The sequence below is a fragment of the Pristiophorus japonicus genome, chromosome 9 (genome assembly GCF_044704955.1).
Source record: "Pristiophorus japonicus isolate sPriJap1 chromosome 9, sPriJap1.hap1, whole genome shotgun sequence".
NCBI classification, from domain to species: Eukaryota; Metazoa; Chordata; class Chondrichthyes; family Pristiophoridae; genus Pristiophorus; species Pristiophorus japonicus.
In genome coordinates, this window is record NC_091985.1 from 8976123 (window position 1) to 8998763 (window position 22641).

The 22641-nt window shown below is 50.7% G+C and overlaps 1 protein-coding gene and 1 long non-coding RNA gene across 5 annotated transcripts in view; one reads left to right on the forward strand and one right to left on the reverse strand.

Moving 5' to 3' along the window:
- The window catches only part of LOC139272931 (phosphatase and actin regulator 2-like), a 187955-nt gene that overhangs the window by 136003 nt on the left and 29311 nt on the right, over nucleotides 1-22641 (forward strand). For 3 of the 4 annotated variants that reach the window (XM_070889060.1, XM_070889057.1, XM_070889059.1), the window contains 2 exons: nucleotides 5616-5836; nucleotides 13465-13621. In XM_070889060.1, coding sequence (XP_070745161.1) covers nucleotides 5616-5836; nucleotides 13465-13621 — 378 coding nt within the window. The remainder of the gene's footprint in view (nucleotides 1-5615; nucleotides 5837-13464; nucleotides 13622-22641) is intronic. The other variant, XM_070889058.1, reaches the window with a different exon arrangement.
- The window catches only part of LOC139272932 (uncharacterized), a 111563-nt gene that overhangs the window by 37615 nt on the left and 51307 nt on the right, over nucleotides 1-22641 (reverse strand). The gene's annotated exons all lie outside the window — the stretch shown is intronic.

The window sequence follows — 22641 nt, forward strand, 5'->3', positions numbered from 1 at the left end:
CTGTGAGGAGGATGCTAAGAGGCTGCAGGGTGACTTGGACAGGTTAGGTGAGTGGGCAAATGCATGGCAGATGCAGTATAATGTGGATAAATGTGAGGTTATCCATTTTGGGGGCAAAGACACGACGGCAGAATATTATCTGAATGGCGGCAGATTAGGAAAAGGGGAGGTGCAACGAGACCTGGGTGTCATGGTACATCAGTCACTGAAAGTGGGCATGCAGGTACAGCAGGCGGTGAAGAAGGCAAATGGTATGTTGGCCTTTATAGCTAGGGGATTTATGTATAGGAGCAGGGAAGTCTTACTGCAGTTGTACAGGGCTTTAGTGAGGCCTCATCTGGAATATTGTGTTCAGTTTTGGTCTCCCAATCTGAGGAAGGACGTTCTTGCTATTGATGGAGTGCAGCGAAGGTTCACCAGACTGATTCCCAGGATGGCAGGACTGACATATGAGGAGAGACTGGATCAACTGGGCCTTTATACATTGGAGTTTAGAAGAATAAGAGGGGATCTCATAGAAACATATAAGATTCTGATGGGACTGGACAGGTTAGATGCGGGTAGAATGTTCCCGATGTTGGGGAAGTCCAAAACCAGGGGACACAGTCTTTGGATAAGGGGTAGGCCATTTAGGACTGAGATGAGGAGATACCTGTGGAACTCCCTACTGCAGAGAGTTGTTGATGCCAGTTCATTGGATATATTCAAGAGTTAGGTATGGCCCTTACGGCTAAAGGGATCAAGGGGTATGGAGAGAAAGCAGGAAAGGGGTACTGAGGTGAATGATCAGCCATGATCTTATTGAATGGTGGTGCAGGCTCGAAGGGCCGAATGGCCTACTCCTGCACCTATTTTCTATGTTTCTATGTCTCATTAAAGTACTGTGCAATGGCCAGCCATGTTTTCATGTTCACTGTCACCGGGCATTTCTTTGTGGAGATACTTTGCAAAAACTGATAATTGGGGCTCAGGACCCAGAAAGTGCTTTTTCATGTTACCAGCCAGCACTTACTTACTGTGTTGTTTTTCTGAGTGATTTGGGAGGACAGGTCCAGGGTGATTGTGAGTTGACCCGTCTGTCTCAGCCACAGAGATCTTTATCACCTCTTAGACCTTCACACTGGTGAGATTTTTTCCTCTTTCCCGCCTTGAGGACGCAAATTCTGCCGATTCGCCCCTTAACCCCAAGTGGTAATGAAGGAGACGTTGGATAACTACTTCAATAGAAAAAAAAATTGCCGGGCCTCAGGAAAAGAGCAGGGGGCAGTGGGACTAATTGGACAGCTCTCTTTCAAAGAGCCGGCACAGCTGCAGTAGGCCGAATGGCCTCCCTCTGTCCACATGGGCACAGGGAACAATCTCCGTGCCCGGGAATCCCGAGAAATTGGTCCTCGAGCCACAACAAAATAGTCAGGTTGAGCAATGAGTGCCTGCCTCGCCTCCACAGGCCGCTCTCCAGGGCGGTGTTCGAGTTCAGGCTGGCAGCAGCCCTCAGGTAAGTCGTGGGGTGGGGGCGGGGGAGTACAAAGTGGGGGAGCGGAGTGCGAAGCGAGGTGGGGGGGCAGTGGGGTATGAAGCGAGGTGGGGGGGCAGTAGGGGGAGTGGGGTACGAAGCGAGGTGGGGGGGGCAGTGGGGGGGGAGATGGAGTATGAAGCGATGTGGGGGGGCAGTGAGGGGGGGGGTGGAGTATGAAGCGAGGTGGTGGGGCCAGTGGGGGGGAGTTGGGGATGAAGCGAGGTGGGGGGCAGTGCGGGGAGTGGGGTACAGAGCGAGTTGGGGTAACAGTGCGGGGAGTGGAGTATGAAGCGAGGTGTGGGGGGAGTGGGGTACGGAGCGAGGTGGGGGGCAGTGGGGGGAGTAGGGTACAGAGCGAGGTGGGGTAACAGTGCGGAGAGTGGAAATGAAGCGAGGTGTGGGGGGAGTGGGGTACGGAGCGAGGTGGGGGGCAGTGGGGGGAGTGGGGTACAGAGCGAGGTGGGGGGACAATGGGGGGAGTGGAGTACAGAGCGAGGTGGGGTAACAGTGCGGGGAGTGGAGTATGAAGCGAGGTGTGGGGGGAGTGGGGTACGGAGCGAGGTGGGGGGGCAGTGGGGGGAGTGGGGTACGGAGCGAGGTGGGGTAACAGTGCGGGGAGTGGGGTACGGAGTGAGGTGGGGGGCAGTGGGGGGAGTGGAGTATGGAGCGAGGTGGGGTAACAGTGCGGGGAGTGGAGTATGAAGCGAGGTGGGGGGAGTGGGGTACGGAGCGAGGTGGGGGGCAGTGGGGGGAGTGGAGTACAGAGCGAGGTGAGGGGGCAGTCGGGGGAGTGGAGTATGGAGCGAGGTGGGGTAACAGTGCGGGGAGTGGAGTATGAAGCGAGGTGGGGGGGCAGTCGGGGGAGTGGGGTACGTAGCGAGGTGGGGTAACAGTGCGGGGAGTGGGGTACGGAGTGAGGTGGGGGGCAGTGGGGGGAGTGGAGTACAGAGCGAGGTGGGGTAACAGTGCGGGGAGTGGAGTATGAAGCGAGGTGGGGGGGCAGTGGGGGGAGTGGAGTACAGAGCGAGGTGGGGTAACAGTGCGGGGAGTGGAGTATGAAGCGAGGTGGGGGGCAGTGGGGGGAGTGGAGTACAGAGCGAGGTGGGGGGGCAGTGGGGGGAGTGGAGTATGAAGCGAGGTGGGGGGCAGTGGGGGGAGTGGAGTATGAAGGGGGTAGGAGTGAGCTGAGTATGAAGCGAGGTGGGGGGGCAGTGGGGGGAGTGGGGTACGAAGGGGGTAGGAGTGAGCTGAGTATGAAGCGAGGTGGGGGGGCAGTGGGGGGACTGGAGTACAGAGCGAGGTGGGGGGGCAGTGGGGGGAGTGGAGTACAGAGCGAGGTGGGGGGGCAGTGGGGGGAGTGGAGTACAGAGCGAGGTGAGGGGGGAGTGGAGTATGGAGCGAGGTGGGGTAACTGTGCGGGGAGTGGAGTATGAAGCGAGGTGTGGGGGGAGTGGGGTACGGAGCGAGGTGGGGGGGCAGTGGGGGGAGTGGGGTACAGAGCGAGGTGGGGTAACTGTGCGGGGAGTGGAGTATGAAGCGAGGTGTGGGGGGAGTGGGGTACGGAGCGAGGTGGGGGGCAGTGGGGGGAGTGGGGTACAGAGCGAGGTGAGGGGGGAGTGGAGTATGGAGCGAGGTGGGGTAACAGTGCGGGGAGTGGAGTATGAAGCGAGGTGTGGGGGGAGTGGGGTACGGAGCGAGGTGAGGGGGGAGTGGAGTATGGAGCGAGGTGGGGTAACTGTGCGGGGAGTGGAGTATGAAGCGAGGTGTGGGGGGAGTGGGGTACGGAGCGAGGTGGGGGGCAGTGGGGGGAGTGGGGTACAGAGCGAGGTGAGGGGGGAGTGGAGTATGAAGCGAGGTGTGGGGGGAGTGGGGTACGGAGCGAGGTGGGGGGCAGTGGGGGGAGTGGGGTACAGAGCGAGGTGAGGGGGGAGTGGAGTATGGAGCGAGGTGGGGTAACAGTGCGGGGAGTGGGGTACAGAGCGAGGTGGGGTAACAGTGCGGGGAGTGGAGTATGGAGCGAGGTGGGGTAACAGTGCGGGGAGTGGAGTATGAAGCGAGGTGGGGGGGGAGTGGGGTACGGAGCGAGGTGGGGGGCAGTGGGGGGAGTGGGGTACAGAGCGAGGTGAGGGGACAGTGGGGGGAGTGGAGTATGGAGCGAGGTGGGGTAACAGTGCGGGGAGTGGGGTTCAGAGCGAGGTGGGGGGGCAGTGGGGGGAGTGGGGTTCAGAGCGAGGTGGGGGGGCAGTGGGGGGAGTGGGATACGAAGGGGATAGGAGTGAGCTGAGTATGAAGCGAGGTGGGGTTATGTGGGGGCGGGGAGGGGGGTGGGGGCGGTGGCGGTGATGGCAGCCTGCAGTGGCTGTGGAACGTACTGTTGGGCCAGGAGGACCACTCCTGCCTTTCCTGCAATCGCAGAAACGTCAGTAAAGATGTTGTTCGCCCTTGCGGTGGCGTCTGCTGGCCGGGCCACACCCACATCCCGAGCACCTGAGTGGAGCAGGCCGCAGGCTCCCCGGAGGCAGCCCGATTCCTTAAGCGGACCTCAGGCCCCTCAAGGCGGCCGCCTTGGAGGCCCGACAAATGGTTTGGCCCAGTTTTGGATCCTGGGGTTTAGATTTATCAATTGAGGTTGGACGTGGGCCTGGAGGTTCCATCACATCGTCCTCCTGGGTCCTAACCGCCAGACCCAGTAAAACAGCTGTTTCCCCGACATGGTGGTTTTGTCACAGGACTAGTAATTCAGAGGCCTGGACTAATGATCCACAGACGTGAGTTTAAATCCTCCACCACGGCAGCTGGGGAATTTATATTCATTTAATTAAATAAATCTGGAAAAACAGCTTGTCAACATGAAACTACCGGATTGTCGTAAGATCCCATCTGGTTCACTAACATCCTTCAGGGAAGGAAACCTGCTGCCCTTACCCGGTCTGGGCCTATATGTGACTCCAGACCCACAGCAACGTGGTTGACCCTGAACTTCCCCCTGAAATGGTGGCTCACCACCACCTTCTCGAGGGCAATTCGGGATTCTGGGCAGAAACGCCCACATCCCGTCAACGAATACATTAAAAAAAAATGAGGAAGTTTTGTAACTAATAAATTAAACTGTTCAAAGAATTTTTTTTTAACTCATAGGGGTAGAAATTTGGTCGTGCCTCCGTTGCAGCATTACCCCGGGCAGGACGTTAATTTTGCGCCGGGAAATGGTTTGTGTCTCCGGCCACAAAATTCAGCAACTGGGCCCTGAGTGTGGGGCGGGGCGCTAAGGGAGGCGTTCCACACCTCTCTCAGGGGGCTAGGCCGGCTGAGCACGGGCAAATCCCGAGCTAAGCGGCCGGCCTCGGAGCGCCCCGAGAGAGGCCTCCCTGGGGGAGAAAAAAAAATCTGGAAAGAACCTACCGAAAACATTCCCAACACTTCCCTCGCGCCACATCCGCATGAACCACAAAACTAAAAGGTAATAAACACTCACACCTCCGGCAGGTAGACATTCCGTCCCTCACCGCTTTCCCGGGCGCTCCCACTAGGGGGCGCTGCGGGGCGCAGCGGATCGAGCGAGGTTCAGATCTCGAGCCGGTGTCGCAACCAGGGGGGGCGTTGCACATCGTATCGCCTCTCCTGGGCGGTAATGTTCCCCGCCTCCCCCCCCCCCCCCCCCCCGCATACCCCGATACCGAATGTCCTGGCGGGGCTCCGGAAGCTGGCCGTCCGCCCGTTAAATGCTCTCCGCCACCATTGCCGCCCCAGGGGGCGCAAACAGAGGCGGCGACAAGCCAAAGATCCACCTGTTGTTTTTTTGCAATGCCCCGATGATATTTTGTCTCCTGGGTCTTTGCTCACAGCAGTGTCCTGGAGCTGAATCTGCAATTCCTGGGGACTCCTGGAGGGTTGGGACAATCCTAGCGTGCAGCCTGGGACCAGGGGGAATTGTTATTTGGGATGTGGTGAGAGTTGTGCGCCGTGTTCTTTTGTGCCGTGTTCGATGCTGGCCACCCGCTCAATACCACCTCAAGGCCTTGTTGAGCGCTGGGCCCCCAGAGCGGGCCTTGCTTTATCTGCGCCTGTGCTAACCGCCTCTCTCCTCCTTCATTCCAAGCAGCCCCTGTGATGACGTTGACAGCAGTGTGAAGGTGGTGATCGGGGTGAGCCACTTTACCAAGAAGAGCCGAGTGCAGATGGACAAATCCTCGCCGGTCATTGTCATTCCCAGCGTGGCCTATCCCGAGACTCCCGGGAGCGACTCCGACTCCGACAGCTCACTGCAGTACAGAAACGACTCTGATGACGATGATGAAGAAGACGACGAATGCTTGAACAGTAAGGACTCCTCCGAGCGTCACGCTATCGATAACACCTTGCACAGTGGGTGGAACAGTCCGGGGGTGGGGGGGCGGTGGGGAGGAGGGAGGTCGGTTCGGGTCGGTTTGTGTCGGGGGCGGGGGGGAGGGAGGTCAGGTTGGGTCGGGTCCGGGTGGGGGCAGGGGGGGGGGTCGGGAGCGCGGGTCAAGGGTCAGGGGGGTGGTGGGAGGAAGGTCGGTTCGGTTCGGGTCGGGGCGGCAGGGGGGGGAGCGCGGGTCGGGTCCAGTCCGGTCCGGAGACGGGAAGCGGGAGTCGAGTCGGGTCGGGAGGAAGCAGGAGCTGGGCATGGGAGGAGCCTTATTCACGCAGCCCCAGTGAGGCCATTCGGCCAGGGCTAGGGGCTGCGTACTTCGGGCCCTTCCCACACAGTTTTGGGCGCCTGGAGCTACTGCACATGCGCGCCCACTGTAGTGCGCATGTGCAGAGGTCCCGGCACTATTTTCAGCGCAGGGACCTAGCTCCGCCTCCCCACAGCTCGTGCCGCGCCGAGGGCCAGAGGACCAGCAGGGAGCCGGAGAATCTGGAAGTTTTTTTTAGGCGCACTTTGTGGCGCGAAAAACGGGCGTCCAGGTCGGGGCCCCTCGAGCCTGTTCCGCCATTCAATTAGATCATGGCTGATCTGTATCTCAACTCAATGGTTCCATATCGCTAATTTCCCATTGCCTTACAAAAAACTATCACTCAGTTTTGAAATTTTCTATTGCAAATTTCAACCTCGACAGCTTTTGAGGGGAGGGAGTTCCAGATTCCCACGACCCTTTGTGTGAAGCAGTGCTTCCTCACATCACCCCTGAACGGCCTGGCTCTAATTTTAAGGTGATGCCCCTTGTTCTGGACACCAGAGGAAACAGTTTCTCTCTATCTACCCCATCAACTCCTTTCATCATCTTAAACACCTGAATCAGATCACCCCTTTATCTTCTACACTCTGGGGAATACAAGCCTAGTCTGTGCAACCTGTCTTCACAATTTAACCCTTTTAGCCCTGGGTATCATTCTGGTGAATCTGCACTGCTCTAACTCCAAGCCCAGTATATCCTCTCTGAGATGCGGTGCCCAGGACTGAACAGTTACTCCAGATGGGGTGTGACCAGAGTTTTATATAACTGTAGCATAACTTTCTCCGCTTTATGGGCCCGTTTTTCGCACCACAAAGTGCGCCTAAAAAAAACTTCCAGATTCTCCGGCTCCCTGCTGGTCCTCTGGCCCTCGGCGTGGTGCAGCACGAGTTGTGGGGGGCGGAGCTAGGTCCCTGCACTGAAAACAGTGCCGGGACCTCTGCACATGCGCGCTACAGTGGGCGCGCATGTGCAGTAGCTCCAGGCGCCCAAAACTGTGTGGGAGGGGCCCGAAGCACGCAGCCCCTAGCCCTGGCCGAATGGCCTCACTGGGGCTGCGTGCATAAGGCTCCTCCCATGCCCAGCTCCTGCTTCCTCCCGACCCGACTCGACTCCCGCTTCCCGTCTCCGGACCGGACTGGACCAGACCCGCGCTCCCCCCCCCCCCCCCCAACCCGAACCGAACCGACCTTCCTCCCACCACCCCCCCGACCCTCGACCCGCGCTCCCGACACCCCCCACCCCCGCCCCCACCCGGACTCGACCCGAACCGACCTCCCTCCTCCCCACCCCCCACCCTCCCCGGACTGGCCCCGTGCTCCCGACCCCGGACCCGACACAACGCCACCTACCTGTAAATCTGGTGCTGGGGACGGGCCCTGCCCGAAGTCTTGGGCCCGTTCAGCCTCCCCTCCCACCTTCTTTCCCCCCCCTTTCCCCTTCTCCTCTCCTCCCCCTTTCCCCTTCTCCTCCTCTCCCCTTTAACCCCCCCCCCATTCCCTACGCTTGATTTGTAACCTACGCCTGATTTTCTAAAGTGTAGACAAGGTTTTTTTGAGCGTACAAAAATTTTCACTTACTCCATTCTAAGTTAGTTTGGAGTAAGTTTTCACTGACGAAACTTTGAAAACAGGCGTAACTGGCCGGACACGCCCCCTTTTGAAAAAAAAATTCTGTTCCAAAGTGAAACTGTTCTAACTGACTAGAACTGGAGCAAACTAAATGCCGAGAATTTGAATTTCTAAGATACTCCGTTCTACACAAGTTGCTCCAAAAAATCAGGAGCAACTGAGGCCGAAACTTGGGCCCTATATTCCCACCCTCGAGATAAAGGCCAACGTTCCATTAGCTTTTAAATTTTATGCACCCGCCCACTTGACTGTAGTGATTTCCGCACTTGGGCCCCTAAATCTGGAAGGGAATTTTAAGTCAGTTGGCAAATTTGAAATGACCCTTTGTTTGGCTTGGTTGAGAGTTTTTGGTCCCTGCTCCATAACTGGCTCTTCCAGCACCTCCTGTGCTCCTGTTTTAGCCCTGTGCCAATGGACCAACCAGAAAGGCACTTATTTCAAGTATTACCTTGTGGAGAAACTATCTGTCCTCTGTTGAGCACCCCAGTCCCGCCCTGCCCCAGCCCTCACTACCAGTTGGCTATGGACAGCAGCTCCCAGTACGGCAGTCCCATGGTTCTAGCACCGGGGGCCAGTATCGCACAGCTTACCAGTTCAAATCCCAACCGTTGCAAGTGGTGACATAGAATTCAGTGAATCCGGCAATCTCCAAGTCCACACCCGAAACACAGTGACCATGAGAGCTGCTGGATTGCCCTAAAACCACCAACTACAGTTATACAGAGCCTTGGTGAGACCACACCTGGAGTATTGTGTGCACTTTTGGCCTCCTTACCGAAGCAAGGATACACTTGCCATAGAGGGAGTGCAGCGAAGGTTCACCAGACTGATTTCTGGGATGGCAGGACTGTCATATGAGGAGAGATTGGGTCGACTAGGCCTGTATTGACTAGAGTTTAGAAGAATGAGAGGGGATCTCATTGAAACGTATAAAATTCTGACTGGGTTGGATAGACTGGATGCGGGGAGGATGTTTCCCCTGGCTGAGAAGTCTAGAACAAGGGGTCACGGTCTCAGGATACGGGGTAGGAAATTTAGGACCGAGATGAAGAGAAATTTTTTCACTCAGAGGGTGGTGAACCTGTGGAATTCTCTACCACAGAAGGCTGTGGAGACCAAGTCACTGATTATATTTAAGAGGGAGATAGATAGATTTCTAGAAACAAAAGGCATCAAAGGGTATGGGGAATATGGTGTTAAGATAGAGGATCAGCCATGATCATATTGAATGGCGGTGCAGACTCGAAGGGCCGAATGGCCTACTACTGCTCCTATTTTCACTACTGTCCTTCAGGGAAGGGAATCTACCAATCTTGCATGTGACTCCAGTCTCACTCTACATGCTTGACCCTTAATAGCCACGGGGAAACCTGGGATGGGTAATGAATCCTGCCAGCGACAAATCAAGACGGCCTAACACCCTGGCACAGTGTCTCCTGCTCCTGCTCAGGAGAAGGAGAACTGATGCCCCTGGGTGGGATTAACGACAATGAGCGGTCAGGTTGGTAAACCACCTCCACGGGCTTTGTTTCATTCTCGGGACGTGGGCATCACTGGCAAGGCTGGCATTTATTGCCCATCCCTAGTCTCCCTGACTGAGGGCGGTTAGGAGGCAGTTGGCGTGGGACAGGAGTCACATATCGGGTAAGAACGGCAGATCTCCTTCCTGCAAGGGCGAGAGTGAAGCGGTTGGGTTTTTAGCGTCAATCCGACAGCTTCATGGTCACTTTTACTGATACCGGCTTTTTATTTCAACTGAATTTGCATTCTCAAACTGTCCATGGTGGGATCTGAACTCTGGATTATGAGTCCAGGCTTCTGGATAACTAGTCCAGTGAGAGAACCACGACACTATGTAACACAGCTCTTTCCGAAGTGGTCTTACTGGCAGCTGTGCATGCTGTAGTATGCAACACTTCTTCTCCATTCAATCTTTGTGAAGAACATAAGAACACAGGAAATAGGAGCAGGAGTAGGCCACCTGGCCCCTCGAGCCTGCTCCGCCATTTAATATAATCATGGCTGATCTGATCATGGACTCAGCTCCACTTCCCTGCCCGCTCCCCATGACTCTTGACGCCCTTATCTTTCAAATATTTGTCTATCTCCACCTTAAATATATTCAATGACCCAGCCTCCACAGCTCTCTGGGGCAGAGAATTCCACAGATTCACGAACCCTCTGAGAGAAGAAATTCCTCCTCATCTCCGTCTTAAATGGGAAATCCCTTATTCTGAAACTATGCTCCCTAGTTCTAGATTCCCCCACGAGGGGAAATATCCTCTCTGTATCTACCTTATCGAGCCCCCTCATAATCTTATACAGTTTCAATAAGATCACCTCTCAATCTTCTAAACTCCAATGAGTGTAGGCCCAACCTGCTCAACCTTTCTTCATCTCAGGAATCAACCTAGTGAACCTTCTCTGAACAGCCTCCAATGCAAATATATTCTTCCTTAAATACGGAGACCAAAACTGTACGCAGTACTCCAGGCGTGGCCTCACCAATACCCTGTAGTAGGACTTCTCTGCTTTTATACAGTTTCATAGAAACATAGAAAATAGGTGCAGGAGTAGGCCATTTGGCCCTTCAAGCCTGCACCACCATTCAATAAGTTCATGGCTGAACATGCAACTTCAGTACCCCATTCCTGCTTTCTCGCCATACCCCTTGATCCCCCGAGTAGTAAGGACTACATCTAACTCCTTGCAATCCCCCTTGCAATAAAGGCCAACATTCTATTTGACTTCCTAATTACTTACTGTACCTGCATACTAACTTTTTGTGTTTCATGTACAAAGACGCTCAGATCCCTATGTACTGCAGCATTTTGTAATCTCTCGCCATTTAAATAATAATTTGCTTTTTTATTTGTACTACCAAAATGGATTACCCCACATTTTCCCACATTATACTCCATCTGCCAAATTTTTTTCCCATTCAATTAGTCTGGCTATATCCCTTTGCAGATTTTGTGTCTATTTCTGCAATGTCATGAGTTAAGTGTAGAATAAAGCTCCCCCTGCACTGTCCCAGGTAAGGCAACAACAACAACTTTTATTTATATAGCGCCTTTAACATAGTGAAACATCCCAAGGTACTTCACAGGAGTGTTATAAGACAAAAAAATTAATTTGACACTGAGCTAGATAAGAAGAAATTGTAGCAAGTGACCAAAAGCTTAGTCAAAGAGGTAGTTTTTAAGGAGCATCTTAAAGGAGTAAAGAGAGGTAGAGAGGCGGAGAGGTTTAGGGAGGGAGTTCCTGAGCTTGGGGCCCAGGCAACAGAAGGCACGGCCACCAATGGTGGAGCGATTATAATCAGGGATGCTCAAGAGGGCAGAATTAGAGGAGCACAGACATCTCGAGGGGGTTGTGGGGCTGGAGGAGATTACAGAGATAGGGAGGGACGAGACCATGGAGGGATTTGTAAACAAGGATGAGAATTTTGAAATCGAGGCGTTGCTTAACCGGGAGCCAATGTAGGTCAGCGAGCACAGGGGTGATGGGTAAGCGGGACTTGGTGCGAATTAGAACACAGGCAGCCGAGTTTTGTTGACTTCTAGTTTGCCTCTAGCTCTAGGTAGAATGTGGGAGGCCAGCCAGGAGTGCGTTGGAATAGTCAAGTCTAGAGATAACGAAGGCATGGATGAGCGTTTCAGCAGCAGATGAGCTGAGGCACGGGTGGAGACGGGCGATGTTACGGAGGTGGAAATAGGCAGTTTTAGTTATGCTGTAGATATGTGGCCAGAAGCTCATTTCAGGGTCAAATATGACACAAATATGGCATGCCAAATATAAAGTGCCGAGAGAGTAAAGCTCTCTCTGCACTGACCCATGAAATACTCTCGGGTCAGTTAGATCCAAATTAAAGTGCTTTTTCTGTTGCTCCAATAATGTGTCTTAACCCCAATCTTAAATACCTATAGTTTAGTTCAGCTTGCATATGAGCTACCATTGAGATCTCTCTGACTTAGATCGAAATGTAACATTAACTGTGCCAAATAATGGGCATAGGAATAGGAGATCATTCAGCCCCTCGAGCCTGCTCCGCTATTGAATCAGATCAAGGCTGATCTACCTCAGCTCCATCGACCCACCTTTGCTCCATATCCCTTGATAACCTTACCCAACAAAAATCTTTCTGTGCTGCACCTCCTCTGTAATGTATTTGCTTCATGGGTTCTTTGCTTAAGAATTCATAGCCACACGTTGCTATTAAGGACTAGTTGGTTTATTAGCAAAAGCTTTAACAATCGCACTACACATTACCAGTTCATGCACAGGCTCACAACCACCTGCCTCATCGTGGATCCCCCGCAACCAACTGGCTGGGGTTTTATTGAGTCTTGTGAACATCACGTGACTGGCTAAGCCACTCCCAACTCAACAGCTCTACAAACCAGTGAGCATACTCACCGGTACATACATTACACTCAGGAATGGGTTGAAGGATCCTAAAATATCATTCAATCAAATCATGAGTGTCCTGACATTCCAGGACCCGAACTTCATATTGAAGGGTGGAAGATGCCTGTGCGTGAGTCCGTTTAACGTGGGGTGGCCATTGCACACCAGCTACCACACGGGCTTAGCTGAGCAAGGTCTTGGTCCAATGGCAAGGGGGTCCGAGACGACTGGAGACCAGGCACTGCTGTATGAGCCTAATTGCCTACGGCGAGATGAGGGCGTAAGCTCGGTGCTGAGTAGCCTAAAATAAAAGGAGTGAAGATTGACACCGCTGTGTTAGCCAATGAGCTGGAGAGACGTGGGACTTCCAAGAGGATTCACAGCATGCAGGGTCTATTTACTCAGAGTCTATTTAAATAGAGTCATTTGTTTATTTGTTCCCGGGAAGTGGGCATCGCTGGCAAGACCAGCATTTATTGCTCTGTCCCTCCAAGGCCAATATATCTTTGATCTCAGTCTTGAAAGCTCCAATTGACCCCCAACATCCACAGCCCCTTGGGGGATGAGCGTTGTAGATTTCCACAACTATCCCTTTGTGAATAATATATCCTGATTTCACTCCTGAACGGCCTGGCCCTAATTTTAAGGTTATTTCCCCTTGTTCTGGACTCCCTCCCCACTGGAGGAAATAGTTTCTCTGTATTGACCCTGTCAAATCCCTTTCATCATTTGAAAGATAGAAACATAGAAATTTACAGCGTGGAAGGAGGCCATTTCGGCCCATCGTGTCCGCGTCGGCCGACAAAGAACCGCACGGCCCTCGGTCAGCAGCCCTGAAGGTTACATATAAACCTACGAACAATGAACAATGGCGGAAAGGTAAAGAGCACCCAGCCCAACCAGTCCACCTCCCACACAACTGCGACACCCCTTACACTGAAACATTCGACACACCATTCCGACCGGAGCCACGTGATCTCCTGGGAAAGGCAAAAAAAAAACAGATAAAGACCCAGGCCAATTGGGGAAAAAAAATGTGGGAAAATTCCTCTCCGACCCATCCAGGCGATCGTAACACTTCGTTTAAACACAGCTAATGTACTGTAACCGTTCTCTGTGTTCAGATATCTCTCCCCCCCCCCCGCCCCCACACCCCTCCCACAAGCAGCGATGCTCGGTAACAGCGAGTTTGCGACTTCCTCCACAGGTGCACTTGCCAATAAAATACGACGGAGAGACACACTCGCCATTAAACTCCGCAACCGCCCAACGAAACAGGAGCTGGAGGAGAAGAACATCCTGCCCCGCAAATCGGACGAGGAGCGGATGGAGCTACGGCAACAAATTGGGACCAAACTCATCAGGTAGGCCCACCGCCAAAATTTCCCCGCTGCAAGACACCAACAGGCAGCAGCCAGTGTGTTTGAGCAACAGATCATGATTTATTAAGCTTACAGCGGTAGTATACTTAACAACAGGTGATCGTTCGACGAGTGCTTCGCAGCCCTTGGTCTCTGGACCCTCTCGGACACAGGTGGAGTCGTCTTCACTCTGTTTGTTGACCTCGCAGTATTCTCTGTGTGAAGTTATTCTTTGAGTATCGATGTTTTAACCCATTTCTTATCAAAGGTTCGCTTGGCCAGGGGCCACATAATGGACCCCGTAGTGGAGTATTTAAAATAAACACTCAATACCAGGTCTGGGTTTGAAGATTCAAGTAGTCTTTATGTCGCATCGATGGGGAGCCTGCCTGCTGGTTTGTCATAGGCCAGGCTTCTCCGATGATACAAAGTTCCAATCTTTTATACACTTAGTGATGCATGTCAGCCTCGTGCACGGCCCCGCTATGCCGTTTAATTGGCTCAAAGCCTGCGTGCACAATTGCTACTTGACTAATTCACTTTTGCGCAACGCAATCATTCTCCTATGTCTCATACCAAATGGAGTTTCTCCAACGTGTTACCTCTGACCCCTTGCCCTGTTTAACTGCCTTTCTGGGCCTCCTGTGGTTCAACAGTTTGGCTATTTATAATTGCCCTCAGGTTACACAGCTTGCAACAGTTAATCATTTTGACATGTTATTCTTGGCATTATCTCTTCTGCCTGTTAAGCAACTTAGAAAGCTGACCACTACAAAAGCCTATTTAGCTCTTAAGAGACCGTTCTTAACCCTTTAATTATAACAGAGCTCGAAAGCCCCACTTCAGACCCAGATATTGGTGAAGGCCAAGGCCCATCCAAATGCCGCCCAAAGGACCGCCGAGAGACCGGGCGGTACTTTGCCTGGACGATCCCTCTAAAAGAGGTGGCAGTATCGCCCGGCGGCAATACAATGGCTTACGCCGTCAATCTGGGCGGCAGCGGGCGGGAGCTCTCAATCTCGACGGCAAAGGCTCTTGTCACCCAAATGCTGCCGAGGATGGAGTCGGGGCCCAGGGAGGGTGGAGGAGCTGAAAATAAAAATCATTACAAGAAAAAAAAAACACCTCGAGGGGACCCCATCCAGGTAAGTCGCCGTACAAAATGTTTTTAAAAATGTGTTCACTAGCCTTTGTTTGCAGATCTTCATACTTGCCGTCGGGGTTAGACCTGCCTCCATGCAGCGGTCCTTCCCCCTGCTGGCGATGACTCCCGCCGACTTCCCGGCAGTACTCCCCTCCCGCCCGCTCCAGCCCAAGTGGAAACTGGCACAGAGGGGAGACCGGAGGCAAACCTCGGCAGCAGTCACTCAGACCAAAGGAGCATCTTGGCCACACCTGCTTCCAGTAATTTTCCAACAATCTTACTCTGTCCGTGTTATCTAGTTTATACATTCTTTCAACCTCATTGGAATATGTTATTTACCAATTTGACCTTCACCAGCAGCCCGTGGCTGCTTGTTATCTGAGCTTAGTCAAAACTTAGTAATGAGAAGGGGTGAATTAACAGTCTTGTTGTGCGGAGTCCTTTAGGGAAGAGTGACCATAACATGATTGAATTCTTTATTAAGCTGGAAAGTGAAGTAGTCCAATCTGAAACTAGGGTCCTAAATCTAAACAAAGAAAACTACGAAGGTATGAGGAATGACTTGGCTATGATAGATTGGGATGATTCATTAAAAGGCATGACGGTGGATAGGTAATGGCTAATATTTAAGGAACGAATGTATGAATTGCAACAGTTATACGTTCCTTTCTGGCTTAAAAACGCAAAAGGAAAAGTGGCCCAACCATGGCTAACAAAAGAAATTAGGGATAGTATTAGCTCCAAAGAGGAGTTATACAAAGTTGCCAGAAAAAGTAGCAAGCCTGAGGATTGGGAGCAGTTTAGAATTTAGCAAAAAAGGACCAAGAGATTGATTAAGAGGGGAAAAATAGAGTGTGAGAGTAAACTTGCAAGGAACATAAAAACCGACTTCAAAAGTTTCTACAAGTACGTAAAAAGAAAAAGATTACTAAAGACAAATGTAGGTCCTTTACAGATAGAACCGGGAGAATTTGTAATGGGGAACAATGAAATGGCAGAACAATTGAATAAATACTTTGGTTCAGTCTTCACGGAAGAGGACAAATAATATCCCAGAAATGCTAGGGAACCAAGAGTCTAGTGAGCAAGAGAAATTAAAGGAAATGATTATTAGTAAATAAAATAGTGCTGGAGAAACTAATGGGAATGAAGGCCAATAAATCCCCAGGGCCTGATGATCTGCATCCCAGAGTATTAAAAGAGGTAGCCATGGAAAAAGTAGATAAATTAGTTGTCATCTTCCAAAATTCTATAGATTATGGAACAGTTCCTGCAGATTGGAGGGTGGCAAATGTAACCCCACTATTTAAGAAAGGAGGGAGAGAGAAAACAGGGAACTACAGTCCGGTTAGCCTGATATCAGTAGTAGGGAAAATGCTAGAGTCTATTATAAACGATGTGATAAAGGCACACTTAGCGAATATCAACGGAATTAAACAAAGTCAACATGGATTTATGAAAGGAAAATCATGTTTGACAAACCTACTGGATTTTTTGAGGATGTAACTGATAGAATAGATAAGGAAGAACCAGTGGATATAGTGTATTTGGATTTTCAGAAGGCCTTTGATAAGGTCCCACATAAGAGGTTAGTGTGCAAAATTAAAGCACATAGGATTGGGGGTAATGTATTGGTATGGATTGAAAATTGGTTAAATGACAGGAAACAGAGAGCAGGAATAAACAGGTCTTTTTCGGGGTGGCGGGCAGTGACTAGTGGGGTACCACAGGGATCAGTGCTTAGGCCCCAGATATTCACAATATATATAAATGATTTGGATGAGGGAACCAAATGTAATATTTCCAAGTTTTCTGACGACACAAAATTAGGTGGGATTGTGAGTTGTGAGGAGGATGCATAGACGCTGCAAGGCAAGTTAGATAGGTTGAGTGAGTGGGCAAACACATGGCAAATGCAGTGTAATGTGAAGTTATCCACTTTGGTAGGATCTCATAGAAACATAAAATTCTGATGGGATTGGACAGGTTAGATGCAGGAAGAATGTTCCCGATGTTGGGGTAGTCCAGAATCAGGAGTCACAGTCTAAGGATAAGGGATTTAAACTAATATGGCAGGGGGATGGGAACCAATGCAGGGAGACAGAGGGAAACAAAAAGGAGCCAAAAGCAAAAGACAGAAAGGAGATGAGGAAAAGTGTAGGGCAGAGAAACCCAAGGCAAAGAACAAAAAGGGCCACTGTACAGCAAAATTCTAAAAGGACAAAGGGTGTTAATAAAACAAGCCTGAAGGCTTTGTGTCTTAATGCAAGGAGTATCCGCAATAAGGTGGATGAATTAATTGTGCAAATAGATGTTAACAAATATGATGTGATTGGGATTACGGAGACGTGGCTCCAGGATGATCAGGGCTGGGAACTCAACATTCAGGGGTATTCAACATTCAGGAAGGATAGAATAAAAGGAAAAGGAGGTGGGGTAGCATTGCTGGTTAAAGAGGAGATTAATGCAATAGTTAGGAAAGACATTAGCTTGGATGATGTGGAATCTATATGGGTAGAGCTGCAGAACACCAAAGGGCAAAAAACGTTAGTAGGAGTTGTGTACAGACCTCCAAACAGTAGTAGGGATGTTGGGGAGGGCATCAAACAGGAAATTAGGGGTGCATGCAATAAAGGTGTAGCAGTTATAATGGGTGACTTTAATATGCACATAGATTGGGCTAGCCAAACTGGAAGCAATACGGTGGAGGAGGATTTCCTGGAGTGCATAAGGGATGGTTTTCTAGACCAATATGTTGAGGAACCAACTAGGGGGGAGGCCATCTTAGACTGGGTGTTGTGTAATGAGAGAGGATTAATTAGCAATCTCATTGTGCGAGGCCCCTTGGGGAAGAGTGACCATAATATGGTGGAATTCTGCATTAGGATGGAGAATGAAACAGTAATTTCAGAGACCATGGTCCAGAACTTAAAGAAGGGTAACTTTGAAGGTATGAGGCGTGAATTGGCTAGGATAGATTGGCGAATGATACTTAGGGGGTTGACTGTGGATGGGCAATGGCAGACATTTAGAGACCGCATGGATGAAGTACAACAATTGTACATTCCTGTCTGGCGTAAAAATAAAAAGGGGAAGGTGGCTCAACCGTGGCTATCTAGGGAAATCAGGGATAGTATTAAAGCCAAGGAAGTGGCATACAAATTGGCCAGAAATAGCAGCGAACCTGGGGACTGGGAGAAATTTAGAACTCAGCAGAGGAGGACAAAGGGTTTGATTAGGACAGGGAAAATGGAGTACGAGAAGAAGCTTGCAGGGAACATTAAGGCGGATTGCAAAAGTTTCTATAGGTATGTAAAGAGAAAAAGGTTGGTGAAGACAAACGTAGGTCCCCTGCAGTCAGAATCAGGGGAAGTCATAACGGGGAACAAAGAAATGGCGGATCAATTGAACAAGTACTTTGGTTCGGTATTCACTAAGGAGGATACAAACAACCTTCCGGATATAAAAGGGGTCAGAGGGTCTAGTAAGGAAGAGGAACTGAGGGAAATCTTTATTAGTCGGGAAATTGTGCTGGGGAAATTGATGGGATTGAAGGCCGATAAATCCCCAGGGCCTGATGGCCTGCATCCTAGAGTACTTAAGGAGGTGGCCTTGGAAATAGCGGATGCATTGACAGTCATTTTCCAACATTCCATTGACTCTGGATCAGTTCCTATGGAGTGGAGGCTAGCCAATGTAACCCCACTTTTTAAAAAAGGAGGGAGAGAGAAAACAGGGAATTATAGACCGGTCAGCCTGACCTCAGTAGTGGGTAAAATGATGGAATCAATTATTAAGGATGTCATAGCAGTGCATCTGGAAAATGGTGACATGATAGGTCGAAGTCAGCATGGATTTGTGAAAGGGAAATCATGCTTGACAAATCTTCTGGAATTTTTTGAGGATGTTTCCAGTAAAGTGGACAAAGGAGAACCAGTTGATGTGGTATATTTGGACTTTCAGAAGGCTTTCGACAAGGTCCCACACAAGAGATTAATGTGCAAAGTTAAAGCACATGGGATTGGGGGTAGTGTGCTGACGTGGATTGAGAACTGGTTGTCAGACAGGAAGCAAAGAGTAGGAGTAAACGGGTACTTTTCAGAATGGCAGGCAGTGACTAGTGGAGTGCCGCAAGGTTCTGTGCTGGGGCCCCAGCTGTTTACATTGTACATTAATGATTTAGACGAGGGGATTAAATGCAGTATCTCCAAATTTGCGGATGATACTAAGTTGGGTGGCAGTGTGAGCTGCGAGGAGGATGCTATTAGGCTGCAGAGTGACTTGGATAGGTTAGGTGAGTGGGCAAATGCATGGCAGATGAAGTATAATGTGGATAAATGTGAGGTTATCCACTTTGGTGGTAAAAACAGAGAGACAGACTATTATCTGAATGGTGACAGATTAGGAAAAGGGAAGGTGCAACGAGACCTGGGTGTCATGGTACATCAGTCATTGAAGGTTGGCATGCAGGTACAGCAGGCGGTTAAGAAAGCAAATGGCATGTTGGCCTTCATAGCGAGGGGATTTGAATACAGGGGCAGGGAGGTGTTGCTACAGTTGTACAGGGCCTTGGTGAGGCCACACCTGGAGTATTGTGTACAGTTTTGGTCTCCTAACTTGAGGAAGGACATTCTTGCTATTGAGGGAGTGCAGCGAAGGTTCACCAGACTGATTCCCGGGATGGCGGGACTGACCTATCAAGAAAGATTGGATCAATTGGGCTTGTATTCACTGGAGTTCAGAAGAATGAGAGGGGACCTCATAGAAACGTTTAAAATTCTGACGGGTTTAGACAGGTTAGATGCAGAAAGAATGTTCCCAATGTTGGGGAGGTCCAGAACCAGGGGTCACAGTCTGAGGATAAGGGGTAAGCCATTTAGGACCGAGATGAGGAGAAACTTCTTCACCCAGAGAGTGGTGAACCTGTGGAATTCTCTACCACAGAAAGTAGTTGAGGCCAATTCACTAAATATATTCAAAAGGGAGTTAGATGAAGTCCTTACTACTCGGGGGATCAAGGGTTATGGCGAGAAAGCAGGAAGGGGGTACTGAAGTTTCATGTTCAGCCATGAACTCATTGAATGGCGGTGCAGGCTAGAAGGGCTGAATGGCCTGCTCCTGCACCTATTTTCTATGTTTCTATGTTTCTATGATAAGCCATTTAGGACCGAGATGAGGAGAAACTTCTTCACTCAGAGAATTTTGAACCTGTGGAATTCTCTACCACAGAGAGTTGTTGAGGCCAGTTCGTTAGATATATTCAAAAGGGAGTTAGATGTGATCCTTACGACTAAAGGGATCAAGGGGTATGGAGAGAAAGCAGGAATGGGGTACTGAAGTTACATGTTCAGCCATGATCATATTGAATGGCGGTGCCGGCTCGAAGGACCGAATGGCCTACTCCTGCACCTATTTTCTATGTTTCTACGTAAAAATATAAGAACAAAATATTATTTAAATGGTGATGGCTTGGGAAGTGTCGATGTACAGAGGGACCTGGGTGTCCTTGTACACCAGTCACTGAAAGCAAACATGCAGGTGCAGCAAGCAGTTAGGAAGGGAAATGGTATGTTGGCCTTCATTGCAAGAGGAGTTGAGTACAGGAGCAAGGATTTCTTACTACAGTTATACAGGGGCTTGGTGAGACCGCATCTGGAGTATTGTGTGCAGTTTTGGTCTCCTTACCGAAGAAAGGATATACTTGCCATAGAGGGAGTGCAGCGAAGGTTTCCAGACCGATTCCTGGGATGGCAGGACTGTCGTATGAGGAGAGATTGGGTCGACTAGGCCTATATTCACCAGCGCCATATGGCTCAGAGACATGGATCATGTACAGTAGACACCTCAAGTTGCTGGAGAAATATCACCAACGATGTCTCCGCAAGATCCTACAAATCCCCTGGGAGGATAGGCACACCAACATTAGCATCCTTGACCAGGCCAACATCCCCAGCATTGAAGCACTGACCACACTCGATCAGCTCCGCTGGGCAGGTCACATAGTCTACATGCCAGACACGAGACTCCCAAAGCAAGTGCTCTACTCGGAGCTCCTTCACAGCAAACAAGCCAAAGGCGGGCAGCGGAAACGCTACAAGGACACCCTCAAAGCCTCCCTGATAAAGTGCGACATCCCCACTGACACCTGGGAGTCCCTGGCCAAAGACCGCCCTAAGTGGAGAAAGTGCACCCGGGAGGGCGCTGAGCACCTCGAGTCTCAACACCCAGAGCATGCAGAAATCAAGCGCAGGCAGCGGAAGGAGCGTGCAGCAAACCAGTTCTACCCACCCCTTCCCTCAAAGACTATCTGTCCCACCTGTGACAGAGTCTGTGGCTCTCGTATTGGACTGTACAGCCACCTCAGAACTCACTTTTAGAGTGGAAGCAAGTCTTCCTCGATTCCGAGGGACTGCCTATGATGATGATTCACTAGAGTTTAGAAGAATGAGAGGGGATCTCATTGAAACGTATAAAATTCTGACTGGGTTGGATAGACTGGATGCGGGGAGGAAGTTTCCCCGGGCTGGGAAGTAGAACAAGGGGTCACAGTCTCGGGATACGGGGTAGGAAATTTAGGACCGAGATGAGGAGAAATGTTTTCACCCAGAGGGTGGTGAACCTGTGGAATTCTCTACCACAGAAGGCTGTGGAGGCCAAGTCACTGAATATATTTAAGAGGGCGATAGATAGATTTCTAGAAACAAAAGGCATCAAGGGGTATGGGGAGAAAGCGGGAATATGGTGTTGAGATAGAGGATCAGCCATGATCATATTGAATGGCGGTGCAGACTCGAGGGGCCGAATGGCCTGCTACTGCACCTATTTTCTATGTTTCTATGTTTCTAAACTTCTTTTTCATACATTCGAACAGCCTCTAACATTCTCATGTCCACAGAGAACCATGGGTAAGATTAGTTGGTCAATGGCTACACTTTGAATCAATACATATATGATTCCCATCTATCACGAATCTCTAACCCCAGTGTTTTGTACCGTGCCCATTGATAAATAAATCGCATGGCCGTGTCCCCCAGCTGTTTATTCCAGTGCAGTCGGGTGAGGGAGAGGCGAGACTGGTCATTGGAATTGAAGGATGGTATTTTTTGAGCAGTTTTTGAAGTTCAATAGATTAATATTGATGGGCGCCAGCTTGGATTTTGTTTTCTGAAGCTAATAAATGGTAAAGGGAAAATGTTCTGGTACAAAGGAATGATCACGAGGTCAATGTGTTTCATGGTCAATAAATCCAAGAAAAAAAAGGTACTGGATTAGTAACCCAGATCTGCCTCGGTATGTTGTGAAATTCAATTCAATAAATTAAGATCAATGTTGTAAAAACCCAACTGGTTCACTTAGCATTCTTCAGGGACCTGTCACCCCGACCCGCTCCTGTTCCTCTTTAAATAGAGGCCGTGGGATTGTTTACATCCGCTTGAGAGGTCAGAGGAGGCCTCGGTATAGCGTCTCATCCGACAGTGTGGCGCTCCCTCAGTACTGCCCCTCCGACAGTGCGGCGCTCCCTCAGTACTGCCCCTCCGACAGTGCAGCGCTCCCTCAGTACTGCCCCTCCGACAGTGCGGCGCTCCCTCAGTACTGCCCCTCCGACAGTGCGGCGCTCCCTCAGTACTGCCCCTCCGACAGTGCAGCGCTCCCTCAGTACTGCCCCTCCGACAGTGCAGCGCTCCCTCAGTACTGCCCCTCCGACAGTGCGGCGCTCCCTCAGTACTGCCCCTCCGACAGTGCAGCGCTCCCTCAGTACTGCCCCTCCGACAGTGCAGCGCTCCCTCAGTACTGCCCCTCCGACAGTGCAGCGCTCCCTCAGTACTGCCCCTCCGACAGTGCAGCGCTCCCTCAGTACTGCCCCTCCGACAGTGCGGCG